At 41.6% G+C, this 13,918-nt stretch overlaps 1 protein-coding gene across 2 annotated transcripts in view; it reads left to right on the top strand.

Moving 5' to 3' along the window:
* TRAF3IP1 (TRAF3 interacting protein 1) overlaps positions 1 to 13,293 on the top strand; it is a 41,620-nt gene extending 28,327 nt beyond the window's left edge. For both annotated transcript variants that reach the window (XM_082055409.1, XM_082055408.1), the window contains 2 exons: positions 9,999 to 10,222; positions 12,888 to 13,293. In XM_082055409.1, the coding sequence (XP_081911535.1) occupies positions 9,999 to 10,222; positions 12,888 to 13,053 (390 nt within the window). In that variant the 3' untranslated portion in view covers positions 13,054 to 13,293. The remainder of the gene's footprint in view (positions 1 to 9,998; positions 10,223 to 12,887) is intronic.
* The last annotated feature ends 625 nt before the right edge of the window (positions 13,294 to 13,918 follow it).

The raw sequence follows: 13,918 nt of genomic DNA, 5'->3' as shown, positions 1-13,918 counted from the left end.
TGAATGTATGAAGTGATTTGATTTTATTTGATTTTTTCCCACTATCAATAGTTTGGAATGGGAAGTTTTTGTTGTTTTTGGCTTTTTGTGTTGCTTGGGTTTTTTTTGTTTTATTTTGATCTCTTAGACCCCTCGGTCAGTTGCCAAGGGGAGATGCGCCGGAGCCAACCTCATCCACATTGGAGCAGCCGTCTGAAAACAGTAGTGACTTTTGAACCCTTGACCACTTGACTGTCTCTCTTGGCTTTATCAACTATAGTAATTTGCGATGAGTAATGATATTATGAAAGCTTATGAGGAAAGTGTACAACGAAAAAAATAAATGTCCCTAAGGAACTAAAGCCATGGTGGCCAGCAGACTGTTTTGAAAACTCAGTTTGACCTTATAATCGCCTCTACAATCTGCAGCAAAAGTGACACAGTGTTAACTTTTAGGATTGGAATTTTGGACGGGTAAAATCAACAATTCTCTTCTCTGAAACAGAGATACTACCATATACTTTTGTGTACAGTGGTAATGGGTTGTGCTGCCATACAGAGAAGCATTTTAATTTCTTCCCCAGCAAACTGAGAAAGTTGGGATGGCAGATCAGACCCTTGCGGGAGTATCTTCCTATCCAAAGTTTGGGATTATCTGAGATCCGGGCCCGCTTGGCTGGAAGAAAATTCTTTCCAGGGCTGAGATTATAGAAAGAAATGAATTAGTAAAATAGGAAAATACCTTTAGTTTTCCTGTTCACGATCTGTTATGAATAATTACAGATTTATCCAACTTGCTGAATTATAGACTGTTTACTACAAACGTGCGACTTGTAACGTCTGTGTACTGATCATTGAAACACTGTTGGCTGTTTCTAATGAATGTGTCTGACGTGAAAATTCACCTGCTTGAATAAGTTCTGTCTTTATATAACTGCTCGGAGAAAAGGAAGGTTAAAATTATGTTGCTGTTTATGCAGTAGCTGTAAAGGTGGTTACTGGAATGTGTGTTTAGCTGGCACTTGCGAGAAAGGGAGATTCAGCTGTTCCTGGTTTTGTAACTAGGTGGTGCTGTTGAATCAGTCTCAAGACTAAGTGTTGGGACAGCATTAGTTGTTCATTTAATAATGCCTTCCACCACTACATAATTGTGCTGTAGGCTGTACTGTTTGGTCTTGTATCCTGTCAGCTCAAGCACTGGACATAGAAAGGGACAATGAGGGCACGTTTACAAAACCACATGGATTTCATGCTCAGGAAGCTTCCTCTGGTGTTTGTGCTAAATTTTCTGGGGCTTTTTCTGAATAAGACTAAATGATTCCCTTTTAACCCTTAGATTTTTTTTAAAATGCACGCAGACAATTGCATCCTCCTACAATAACCGTTTAGTCCCGTTGCCTGTTTTCAGTCTAAAACATTCATTCAGTCCTTGTTTGTCTTTTGTTGCATCTTTTGAAGCATTGACCTGTGTTAGCAGCACTGATAATAGACAACTAATTCTGGAAAAAAACGTGCTGACTTCCTGGTCCATCACGTGAAAACTTGCATGCAGCGCTGAGCTCCTGGAATATCATCTGATCTCCTATCCAAGCAGCTGGCTGCAAGTGCGCTAGGTTTCTTTGCTGCTACTGCTTTTCAAATTATTTTGAAGAAGGTGCTGTGATCCAGAGAGGAGAAGCTTAGTTCTCCTGACAGCAGAGAGAAAATCAATGGAAAAGAGGATTAAAAATGCTCGGGGTTAGTGACTGGGACTTGACAGATGTAGTACAGAAAACACGAGCTGGAGACATTACTGAATCCTGGGAATTTATTTTACAGGGTAGAGACACTATGATGCGGGAGACAGTAAAAAATACATTGCCAATGTGGTGTTGCCTCTGGGAATATTTCAGGGACCAGATATGCAGAGGGTGGCAGGTAGGGGTCTGGCATGCTCGTGTGGCCATATATCACCTGTGAGCATGGCTCATCTCTGAGTGATGTTCCTAACATCACGAGGAAGACAGCGGCAGGATTTTCTTCTCGCAAGACTGCAGACCAGCAGTTTTGGGGAGGAACAGTTACAGGTCTGTGGAATCTTTTTGGAGAGAGGCAGCAAAAGTAATTAAAGAAGGAAGAGTTTCAAGTGGTTTATTCCAGCCAAGTGGTCTCCAAGTGGAACCACGTCCTGTGGTGTTGGTGGGACTGTGAGAGCGGGTCGGTGAACTCTGTGCTGTGTTCAAGTGGCCGTAGGTTCTGTGCCAGGTCTGGCTCTGCAGTCTGCTGGGAAGCAGCATCCGTCTGACATTTGACCATTTCTCCCCAGACTGTCAGCTCTTTTATTTAATTTGTTTTCCATCGAACTCTCCAGAAGAAATATCTTCTACACCAGTGTGCAACTGTATTCCAAAACGTTATGCATTGGAGAGTGGTATGGAGTTGTACTTCTTTATTCTGGAGTAAGATAACCAAAAGTACAGTGAAAACGTGAAAGAATTCTTGTTTTGGGAAATCACATGTGGTGAAATGACAGTCATCCTTGTGTCTGTCAGTGAGAATGTTCATCTTTCCTTGTTTCATTAGACTATTCAATACATACAAAATGAATGAAATATTTTCCTAGTTATATTCATTAGTCTTTAAAGCCTTGTTCTTCTGCCAGTTGGGAAAATGAAGGGAGAAAAAAATCAGTTTATAGTCTGAGTGCTGGAACTTTTGGCTAATACTTTATTAAGTCCAATATTCAGCAATAAAGTGATTAATGGATCTACCTGATTTATTATGGATTAATCAACTAGAAATTAGGTGAAGTTGGTGAATTAATACTTAATCCAAAGGTAACACTGGTGAACTCTTGGGGATGTTTCACACCTTTACTTCTAACTGCTGAGGAGCATTTATTTGTGTTAAAAGCATTCCTCTGAAACCTGGTATGTGCTGCATTTCCCAAACATGCATTTGCTTTTTAAGAAGTTCTATAAAAAAAAAGAAAAGAACAGAAGAGTGAGAGTTTCATAATGTAGGTTTTGCATGTGCAGAAACTTAAAATAATATACATAATTTTCAGGTCAAACAAAGAGGTCATTCTGGAAATACACAAGATTTTTGCTGTCTTGATTAGCTGTGTTCAGCCTAACAAATTCCTAAAAAGACTTCCTAAATGTATTTGTTTAGAATGTAACCCTCTAATGTTAAACAGAGAAAGAAACAGATGTTACATTTTGTATTCCACTTCATTTATTTGATGTGTGGAAAATGTAAGCAGGTTATTAAATAGGTTAAGCAAGTGGGATCACAGAATTCCCATCTTTGCCCTACCAAATACAGTTCACAGGCTTCAGAAAAGAGGCAGCTTTGAGGTTTCTGCAGGGAACAAGTGATATTGAATAGCTTAGCACCTGGATAATATTAATGTTAATTACAAATGTGATAAATTAAGTATGCACTTCTAAGCTTAGAACAAATACAATCATTGCTGATTCTGTTTGTTTAAAGTTCTTCAGGCCACTGATTTTTTTACATTAATCCATCAGCTGCACGACATTGGGTGTCACCTCCAGTCAGTGCAATTAGTAACGTGTCGTGTTAACCAGATGTGATCCTATGTCCCACCACTTCAGTATTTTGAAGAGGCTCAACATTCAAACGCACAACTTCTCAGCATCCTGCCAGCTTAATATGTCACAAGAAATGCTGACAGTAAAATTGAATAGGAGTTACCTGCAGAAGGGCTTTCATCTTTGTGTGACAGCTCTGTTTATGATGATGTGACATTAACAGAGTGATCTGAATAAAGCCTCAGTGAGAAATTTTTGGTGTAAGTGTGGAACTTCTCAAAATTAAGAAGGGTATCCAGCAGTCTGGTTATGGACAAGCACTGTAAGAGCTTAAATTGAATGAGTGTACACGTGAGAGTCCTTGTTATACTACTACCAGCTCTCAGGAAAAAAAAAACTGGTCCCCAAGTAATTGTGTTTCAAGCTGAGAACACGGGATTAGGAATTTTGTCACTCTTGTGATATTCCTGCTATCATGGCTCCTTTGCTGTGGCCTTTGCGCACCAAATGTTCTCTTGCATGGGTACAGTATAGATACAACATGAGACAGCAAATGGGTATGTTAAACAGAAGAGGATATATAAAAGTGCAGTGAGCTGTGATCTCCATCCCTAGGAGAGGATGCTGTGCAGCAGCTTTGTGCTGTGGGACACAGTAGAGGTGACTTTGACCTATTTCAAGAAGCTTCTCAATGGATTTGGCTGGGATATTCTTCTGGGGCATAGACCAGTGTGAAAGCAGTTGTTTGACACAAGGAACATGCTTATTGCAAATTCTTTTTGAACAAGAAAGAGGCTGTTCTTTCAAGAGAAGGAGGTTGTGGACCCAGAGTTTCAGCAGGGTGAGCAGAAAAGGAAATCTGGGCAGGACTGGTGCCCAAAATGCCATGATGGCTAAATTAGTACCCTCTGTTGTTGTTAATTACTGCTAGAGTTGTCTATTGGCATGTGTGTGGTCAGGCTTGTAGAATTCTGCTTAATGTGCCGAATACTGCACCAAATATGCAAGGTTTTATGAACCCACTTTTTTCTAACATGGACTGAATGGGAAGGAAGATAAACTGGCTTTGGGGGCTGAGGTGGGGTATTTATGTACATCTGAAAAGTCCAGCTCTTTTTAAAGGTATCAAATGTGAACTAGGGGGAGAAGCCCCCCTAGTTCCCCTCCGAAAGTCCCCCTCCAAGTCCCCTCCGAAAAAAGAAAGCCTCCTTTCAAGAGCTCTCCTTTTCTTTTGGTGCCTTCCAACTTAGAAACAGGTCAGACTAGCTCTGGTAAATCTAGTGGTAAAGAACATTGTGTCTCCGATTCCATGGCCTGTTACTGAACTCGGTACCTGGCATAAGCAGAAAAAGCATCCTGCTCATTTGAAATGATTTAACATTCACAGAAACACGGAGAGAATAGTAAAAGTGTTTCTTATGGTGATCCCTAGAGAATAGTTACAATTGACTTTAAATGCAGACTCTGTAAAAACCAGGAAAAGAAAACACCCTTTATGATAAAAAAATATTTTGTACAATTAAAAACAAAACCCCACTTTGTTGGTTTTGCATTGAATGTATCAAAATTACTTGTCCAAAATGAAGTTTCTGTCCTGTCCCATAGAAAAAGGTAGGGGGAAAATTGTGTAGCTCAATAAAACTATGATTACTTGGGTCTGTTTTCATAATGAGGCAAAATACAATAGGTAAAAGGGGCTGTAGAAACTATTAAGTGCTTGATGGATGCTTGTTCTAATTTGATTCATATTTTAAAACTGTTAATTTTTTTTAAATGGAAACAAAGGAGAAACTATATAAAAGTAAGCAAATACTGTCTCTAGAAAGAAACTTTTCAAACAGTGAGGGGAAAACAAACATCATCTCTTTAGCTTAGTAGATGTCAGGCACTTCAGATGCCCTCAGCAGCCCAGCTATAGGATGGATGTCTTGTGAATGATCCATTTTATGGAGCTGTGCACACCGCAATATTTATACTAATTGCTTTAGCAAGGGTAAATTAAACACAAGTGCATTCTGGTGGGTTCTGGAGCCCTGTTGAAAATTTCCCCTTCACTGAAGAAAAAGAAAATTCTTGGTTTTTAATTTCTCGGGTCTCTGCATCCGAGTCCACGTTGTGTTCTGTTCGCATTGAGGTAATGGGAAAGGCAGACTTTTTCCCAGGAATCCAAAATAAACATTTATCTTGGTGCCTTATGAAAAACACGAAGGAGAGGAAGCGTGTTGGGTCTACAGAAGTGATATAGGCTTTTATATGGGGGTAATTTATTGATTCTTGGGCTTTTGTGAAAGGAGAGTTCATTGAGGTGTACGGCCTAATTAAATAGACTGGAACAATTCTGATTCTGGAGTTTTTCTTAAAACTGAATATATCCTGTTAGGTGTTTGTGCAGAATGAGCAAAGGTGGCATTCAGGACTGTTACCACCCACGTTGCCTGTTGTAATAAACCATCTGCCATAATTCTTAGTGATTTAAAAGAGTGGCCCACGTAGATTTTTAATGCATAACTGTAATTATGAAACTGAGAACAGACAATATGGCCGTTTTACCCCCCTTAATTACTTATAATCAGCAATAGCTGGCAAAGCTTGAGTTCTTCGTGGTGATAATTCTCTGTCCTGAGCTCAGCGTTCTGTAGACTGCAGGAAATATAACATGGTGTGTTTGTAGAACAAGTGTTAGTGAAAGGAAAGAAAGGATCGATGGGTATTTTTTAACTCGTGTGAGGAGGGATGACAATGTGCCAGCTGAGCTACTGCACCTTCAGGTGCTCGGAAGTTTGTCTTGGTACCTTGAAATTTACGTGCTTCTCTTCAGAGAGAGATATACTAAAAAACTCTTGGATGTTCTTGCACCATTTAGATATACAGCACGTGTTTCAAAGACGCTTTTTTAACAAGCCTGTTGATGTACCTCTTTAAGTCTGATTAGTATTCAATAGTGGTAGTATGTTTCAGTACTTGAAATAGATTTTGATGGGATAATATTTTGTCCTCCTTATGTCAGTTTTGAAGAATTGAACTACACAAAGAGTATGCTGGAGTTGCAAGGACACTAACATTATTTTTGAATATTTACTAATACACTTTAAAGGCATTTTGCACATTCATAGAAAATATTTCACAGTCTTTTATTTCCACCTGAGCTTTTCGAGCAGCTGTGTATTTTAGCATGGCATATTTCAAATGGTTTTAATGTATACAATTCTTGTTTGCTTGTTTAGTGAATTGTGGGATTTTTCACTTATTTCTTTTTTTCATGCCATATTTTCTGGTGTTGGGAAGTGTGGCTGATGGGACTGTCTGGGTATAGGGGAGATCATGCCTGCATAACAAGAACGTAAACCACTGAACTTGGCATTTGGAAAATAAAAATGAAGTATTCTTCAGGTTTTCACACACCCAACTATATCCTCAGATAGTGGACTGGCTGAGTGTTCTTGCTTCTCAGTTGTATTTGAAAAAAATTCCTTATCTCTTGGCTGTGGCTTCTTATAGGGGTGGCAGGGAGGGAAGTAAGTGGTACATGCACTTGAGAGGAGAGGAAAAACATAACAAAAAGACTTCTGGGAAGCTGTTGGTTATGATGCAGTGCTGCTCTGCTGCTGAACTGAAGGTGAGTTTCTTTATATGTAACTTCTCAGTTAGGTGTGGGAAGTATGTGCCACGGGTTGAGCCTTCTCTACGGCTTTGATGGTGCACAACACGTAGCAAGAACTTGTCTAGGAAAAATGACTTGGAATAGAGAGCAACACTGTGAGACTGCAGATCTGTTCATACATGTTTACTACCTGCAGCAAGGTGGTGAGGCAAAAGAATATTTCCAGGAGAGAAACTCTTGCCAACCTGAGATGTGTGCTGAGTCTGAGGCTGCTGTGCAGGACCCTGTTCTGTTGTCTGCACCTTCAGGGGCACCGGGGAAAAAGCTTTATTCTCTGGGGAGCTGCAAGGTCAACAGGGAGAAAAGCTTTATGACATTGATGGAAATGTCGTTGGCCATTGTGCTCAGAGCTTGGCCAAGGAGAAGACCCAGGGGAGAAGATCTGCTCCTCACTGAGTGGTTCCTGGTTGAGTTGACCACTGCAGGGGTTCCTGGTTGGGTTGCTCCTTGTTGAGTTGCTTCTGGTTAGGTTGGTCTTCACTGAGTGGCTCCTGGTTGGGTTGTCCATTGAGTTGCTCCTTGTTGAGGGGTTCAAGGTTGGGTTGCTCCTGGTTGAGCTGATCACTGCGGGGGTTCTACACTACTCTTCCGAGCAGCTGTGCTCGGAACGGGGGTGCTCACCAGTTCTCGAGGGATGAAACAGGTCAAGATGCAGCATTTTCATCTTTGCATCCTAAAGGATAGCAAACACACGGATGGCTTCAGAAAGTATCTAAATAATGTATTTTATGTAATGGAGTATAATGAAACACCTGCTTCTGTGAGAGAAGTATGGACTGAGTAAGAAGGAATTAAGATTAGTGTTATTTTTAACAGTTTAGCCAGCTCTCGTGAATTGACTTAGGAAGCAAAGGTCACAAGTTCAGTAGCATTTGTCACTTCAGCCCAGTTCCTAATTAAACAACTTTAACATTATAAAATCGCAGTAAACTCAGAAGTCCCACAGTTTTCATGCGCTGCATGTGTGGTAAAACACAAGCATCAGACGTAAGTAAATCACAGCCTTCAAATCTTTAGAAGTATTTTTCTAAAATATATATACATATATATATATATATATCTCTCTGAGTTCACCGGTAAGCCAAGGGCTGCCGAAATGTGTTTGGCATTAGTCCCTGCTGCCAGCTGAACAAACAGTTCACAGCTCGCACAGGAAGACAATCCCATGGGGTAGGAGGGCAGGAGGGGACAGCGTGGTAGATTTGGTGTCCCAGCACGAGAGGACACTGCCACCTCTGTGTTTATCCAGCACTGGGAACTCTGCTTAGGAATTGGTTGAGCCTGCGGTTGGGGTGGTAGGGAAAGAGCTTTCTAGTTTTCTGGTGTATGCTAAATGAGCAAAATTACTCTAAATAAACTTTACTTAAAGCTTGATGTGTCTTAGAGAAAAAACTCAATTTGGGAATTTGACTTGTGGGGCTCTTGGAAAGAAATAAAAAATTAGACTGTTTTTCTTGAAGGGGGAGAGAAAGCAGCGGACGTTTTTTGAATGGTGATTGTTGTTTTCAGGGAGGGCTTTCCTGGAATAAGGTTATTACAGTGTGTTAGCAATGTGGCATCATTTTGCTCTTTTTATGGCATCCTTTTGCTCTTCGTGACTTCGCCACTGTACCAAACACTTTCCCCGTATTTAACTTGCAGTAAGCCAGGAGGCTTCAGGAGATTGACCACAGAGACTCTGCTGGCGGCACATGAGGGAAGTGCACACCAGACCGAATTATTTTTGAGCAGTCGAGTTTATTGAGGCCACATCTGCAGCCTGCATGATTTTACAACCACTGTTAACAGAAGTACAAGGCACGGAATACCCGCCGTCTACTTGAGCCGTGCAGCATGAAGTGCTGTTATTAGGAGCTGGTGATCCGGCTGCAAACAGTGGAGGGGGAGAAGCATCCTGAAGGGAGCGATTTGGAGAAGCAGGAGGAGCCCGTGCCCTTCAGCATCTGCTGTAGCCCCCAAGTAGCAGCAAAACACCGTGGCAAGCAGGTCCAATGAACGTTTATGGTGCAGCAGCCTGTAACATGAGTGGGGATGCTTCTGCTTCTCCAAATGACTGCCTTTCAGGTTTCAGAATCCTCTTTCTCCAGAGTTTAACATGACTTGTTTTTCAGTGTCGTTATGCATGATGATCTGCAGCAGTACTGAGTAAATGCCAACTCACCAAGTGCTGGGGCAGGACTCTGGAGTGATGCTGGGACAGTCCAGCATTGCCCCACAGAGCGGGCAGGGGGAGGTTGGATGGATGGATGGATGGATGGATGGATGGATGGATGGATGGATGTGTGATTTACACAGCAAACGTGTTGGCAGCCAGTGGTAGCAGCAGATTGATAGCTACAAGTGTTGTTGAGTATTACATGTCTGTTAAGGGCTTCTGTTCAATGATTAAGCCACAGAACTTTCCCTTTAAATGTATAGGAATAAGTTGAAGTGATGCTGAATGAGAAGGACGTTCCCTCTCCCTACACCCGCTGCTTTGGGGGAGATCATGTCAAAAATAAGAACATCAGTGAGATCATTTATGGGATCCAATACTAATTTTACTTTTGTGCACTTGTGATCTGAAGAGCAATTTAATTTTGCTGATGCTGTTGCAGAGCTTTCTAGCAGCCCCAGTAGCAGTGTTAGTCTGGACATGGCAGCTCTCTGCTCATCTCTTGCTAGACTGTTGCTTCACTTCTTCTCTTTCCTGCAGACTGTCATAAACATTTATCCAGACCCTTCACCATTAGCAGCCTCTAAAACTTCCTTCATTAAGTACCTCATGTGCAACAAATATTTTTCCAAATTTTGATGCTTTCCTTCTTCATCCTTTCTATCAGGAGAAGCCCTTTGTGTCGGAAGCAGCTCAGAAGAGAGAGAGAGACTTGGTAGCCAAAGAAATCGAGAAGTTTCAGGTGTCTATTCAGACTCTGTGCCGCAATGCGCTGACGCTTGGCAGGATCATGGATTACATGCAGGAAGACATGGATGCCATGAAGAACGAGCTGCAGATGTGGCGGCAGGAGAACAGGCAGCACGCAGAAGCTCTGCAGAAAGAGCAAAGGTGAGTGTGCTCAGGGACAGTTTGCTTTATCTCTCGAGACAAGTTTCTGGCTTTAGGAGAGGAAAGAGTTTTGCTTCCTTTTTCCAAGCAAATTTGTCATCATTTTTGTGGTTTGGGGAATTTTTTTTTGCAGTCTAATTTTTTTTTTTTTTAAGTGTTAAAGTCTTAAGGGCTTTTCAGCTCAATTTCATATGAAGTAGATGACAGCAGAAATGCAAATGTTTTTGTGAGGTGAGAGGCCTTGATGCTTTGTTTTCTTTTTCTTACAACTATATAAGAAGCAATAGGGGTAGAGCTCAGTAAAGAAACTATGTTTTGCATCAGGACAAGTAGTGGGTTCCTGAGTCACAACCTGCTCTCTTTGTGCCACTGAATTAGTGTGTTCTTGCACTGTTTTTAATAACAGTTGTTGTCTGTGTGAGATTAAAAAACAACACTGAACAGCCAGGAGAGTGAAGGTAACGTGCACAATAGATACAAGGAGGTCAGGCCTAGAAACAGTTTCTTTGTCCTTACTTTTCTCACCAATGGGTCTTTATTCTCCTTGAAAACAGAATGTCCCTTCCAGTTGTGTGTCCTCTGATCTTAAACATGAGTTAGATATCAGTCTTCTTGGATTCACAGTCAGCCTAGATAGATTTGCTGCTCCCTAGATCCATGTGCTTTATTCACGCAGAAGCAAGTATGCGTGGTATTCTTAGCTAATTCCTATCTTGGTAGGTAGCAACGTGTTAAATGTTGGAAATTTACAGTTGCTGGCTTAGTCCACTGCTGGGGTGGGAATTAGGGCTTTGGTTCACATATAAAGTGTAATGATGTTAATTCCTTGCACTTACATAGCACCTTCTAGCCCAAAACCTTGACAGGCATTAAAACCAGTGGTTGGCCTCAGAATGCACCATCCCTGCAAAGAGAGAGGAAATGGTGTTTGGCTTTATTTTCCAGTTGGAGAAACTGAGGCATTGACTCACTCACCTTTGCACCACAACTAGCGACAGGGAGTAAGTCTTGGGCTTTTCTCCAGGCATGTACTTGCTCAGTGCATCCCCTCTGGCCTCACCAAACAAGTCATTTATACCTCAGCTGGTTTCTCAGCCCAGCGACTGTACGTGCTTCACTGGACTCGTATGTTCTGCTGAGTTCCCAGGCACGGTGTGCTGAGGACCAGACTGTCTCCTTGATATTGGTGCAGAAGGAGAGGGGGAGTGGGAAGAAGGAACTGCCCAGCTGGTTTTGTTTGCAGATTCATGTCAAGCCAAGCTTGACAATAGTCAAGCTGCTGTGTGCGAGACTGCAGTCAGGCTGGCATCGCCTCAGCACAGCCACTCGGTTCCCTTTCGGGAACTAAGATCACTGCGCCTTACCCCTGCACTCTGCAAAATTTCATCAGTGTAGTGCTAAGGCCTGTCCAGTCCTTCAGCAAAGAATTACAGAGTATCAGACATGAAAAAGACAATGCTTCCCATATGTGCTGGGATTTGGATGCGTGTCTTTGTTTTTTTGCTTCTGTGCAAGACAATTGAAGGATCCCATTGGGGAAATGGTGGTGCAGTTTCTAGTGATGCTTTCTGTGATTTATGCTAATGTGGGAGAAAAGAGGGGAAACTAAATGATGTTGAGATGCTGACTTTAGCTAATGAGTCCTCAAAGTGACCGGGTAATCCAGAATGACAGCAGGCTAGTTCAGTCTGTCATTTCCCTGGCCGTTCAGCGTTCCTGAAGATCAGCAAAGCATTATGGAAAGGGGCACTTTTGTTTTAAAGTCAAACAGCCCCATTCACATATGATGCCTCAGTGTACTTGTTTATTAGAACAGGATGTATTAAATTTTCTGTCAGTGTAGGATTGCCTGCCCTTGTCAGCAGCCAGCGATGGGTCAGTTTTCATATACCTTTCCTGTTTTCAGGCATCTACCTGCTGTAGCTTGGTGCTGCTGGCAGCTGCTGGTTTGTTGCAGGAAATAGCTGGTAACAGGCCAGCAACCTCCACAGCAGTTGTATTTGTCCCTCTCTGCCACTGCTTCTGTCCTTTGAGCTCTTGTGGTGAGGCCCAAAAGGATAGTTGCTACCATGTGTACCATGGTAGGACCCAGGGGCCCCTGTGAAATGTGGGTGTCTTTAAGTCATAGAACGGTTTGGGTCAGAATGGGCTTTTAAAGATCATCTAGTCCAACCCCACTGCCATGGACATCTTGCAATAAACCAGGTTGCTCAAAGCTCCATCCAGCCTGACTTTGAACACTTTCCAAAGATGGGGCATCCACAGCTTCTCTGGTCCTTGTTGGGGTATATCCCACAGAGTCAAGTGCTGCTTCATCCCTGGGACAGGTGACTGCAGCTTTTGGCTGGGTGAAACAAAGTGTTTGTCATGTGTATAGTGTGGGGTGAAATAACTGCAAAGCAAAGAGATTTTAGCAGAAAAGCTAAATTAGTCAAGAAGTGATTGTTAACTGTTGGATTGTGGGTGATCTCTCTTCAACAATATTCCTTCTCTGTCCATGTTGTTAGCTTTGTGCTTCTTATTCTACACTTTCTTTCAGGAAGGGTTGGCACAACTTAAATTCTTTCCCAGTTTTCAGGTATTGAATGTACTTTTTATAGAGGCTTACGGAACTTGAAGCAGCATAATGTTCCCAATAACATTAGGCTCTTTGTGTGTCTTTCAGCATCACAGACAGTGCTGTAGAACCATTAAAAGCTGATCTGGCTGAACTGGAACAGTTGATTAAAGACCAGCAAGACAAGATCTGTGCTGTAAAAGCTAATATTTTAAGGAATGAAGAAAAAATCCGGAGGATGGTTCTTAGCATAAACCTGTCTTCAAGAAGGTGAAGAAGAAGGGGAAAAAAAAAGCCTTGGGACTGACTGACATTCCTACCAAATGAAAACAAAATAGTGGAGAAGACTAAGATATGCCTTGTTTAGATATAAAATGTTTAGGGACCAGAAGCCTTTAAATTATATGAAATCCCATTGTTGCATTGATCTTTAGATGTTGCTGTTACGCAGGATAAAAATTATATTCATTTGAATGCTCATGTTGCAGAGCTATTAAAATAATTTGTTTGTTTATTTGTGAACTGCTGTTACTTGCTTACCAGGTGTTCACAGCTTCTTTCCCAGTTTCTGAGCCGCTTCCCTCTGCATCTTCTCCTCATTTCCACTGAGGCTGCTGTCGGACACGCTGTCATGAAAAATGGGTATTGGATACTTCTTTTGCCCTCTGAAAAAAAAACGTTCCAAGCTCCTGCAGGTCAGAAGGTTCCTCAGTCCTGTTTGTTATTAACAGGCAAAATTATCTACAAAACAATGCCACAAGATCAAGAAGTAAGGCCTTGTGCAGCTTGCAGTTCTTTGCATCATTACAGAGATGATGTCATGTTTTCAAAGCTATCAGGAATCTTACAGGGAACAGCTGAAAATGCAATGCAAGCATCACCGTGTAAGGGAGCAGAAGTATTTTATCTGCACAGGTGTTAATTCCATTTTTATTGCATATGTTCATTTGGAAAGGATCAATTAAAGTACCTGTTTCCTCCCAAATGCATGTTCCTGTAACTTTTTATATGTGAATAATTCCACTGATTTTTTTTTTAGTTAGCTGCAGGTGTCTGTACTGTTTTCCTAATGACCTCTTGACTGTACTGCATGTTAGAGTTCAGCTTTATTTATTCCTAAATCTGCAAAGTGTATTAGT

The sequence above is a fragment of the Streptopelia decaocto genome, assembly GCF_964273445.1.
Source record: "Streptopelia decaocto genome assembly, chromosome: 6".
Classification (NCBI taxonomy): domain Eukaryota; kingdom Metazoa; phylum Chordata; class Aves; order Columbiformes; family Columbidae; genus Streptopelia; species Streptopelia decaocto.
This window is presented reverse-complemented; position numbering and strand designations above follow the sequence as displayed.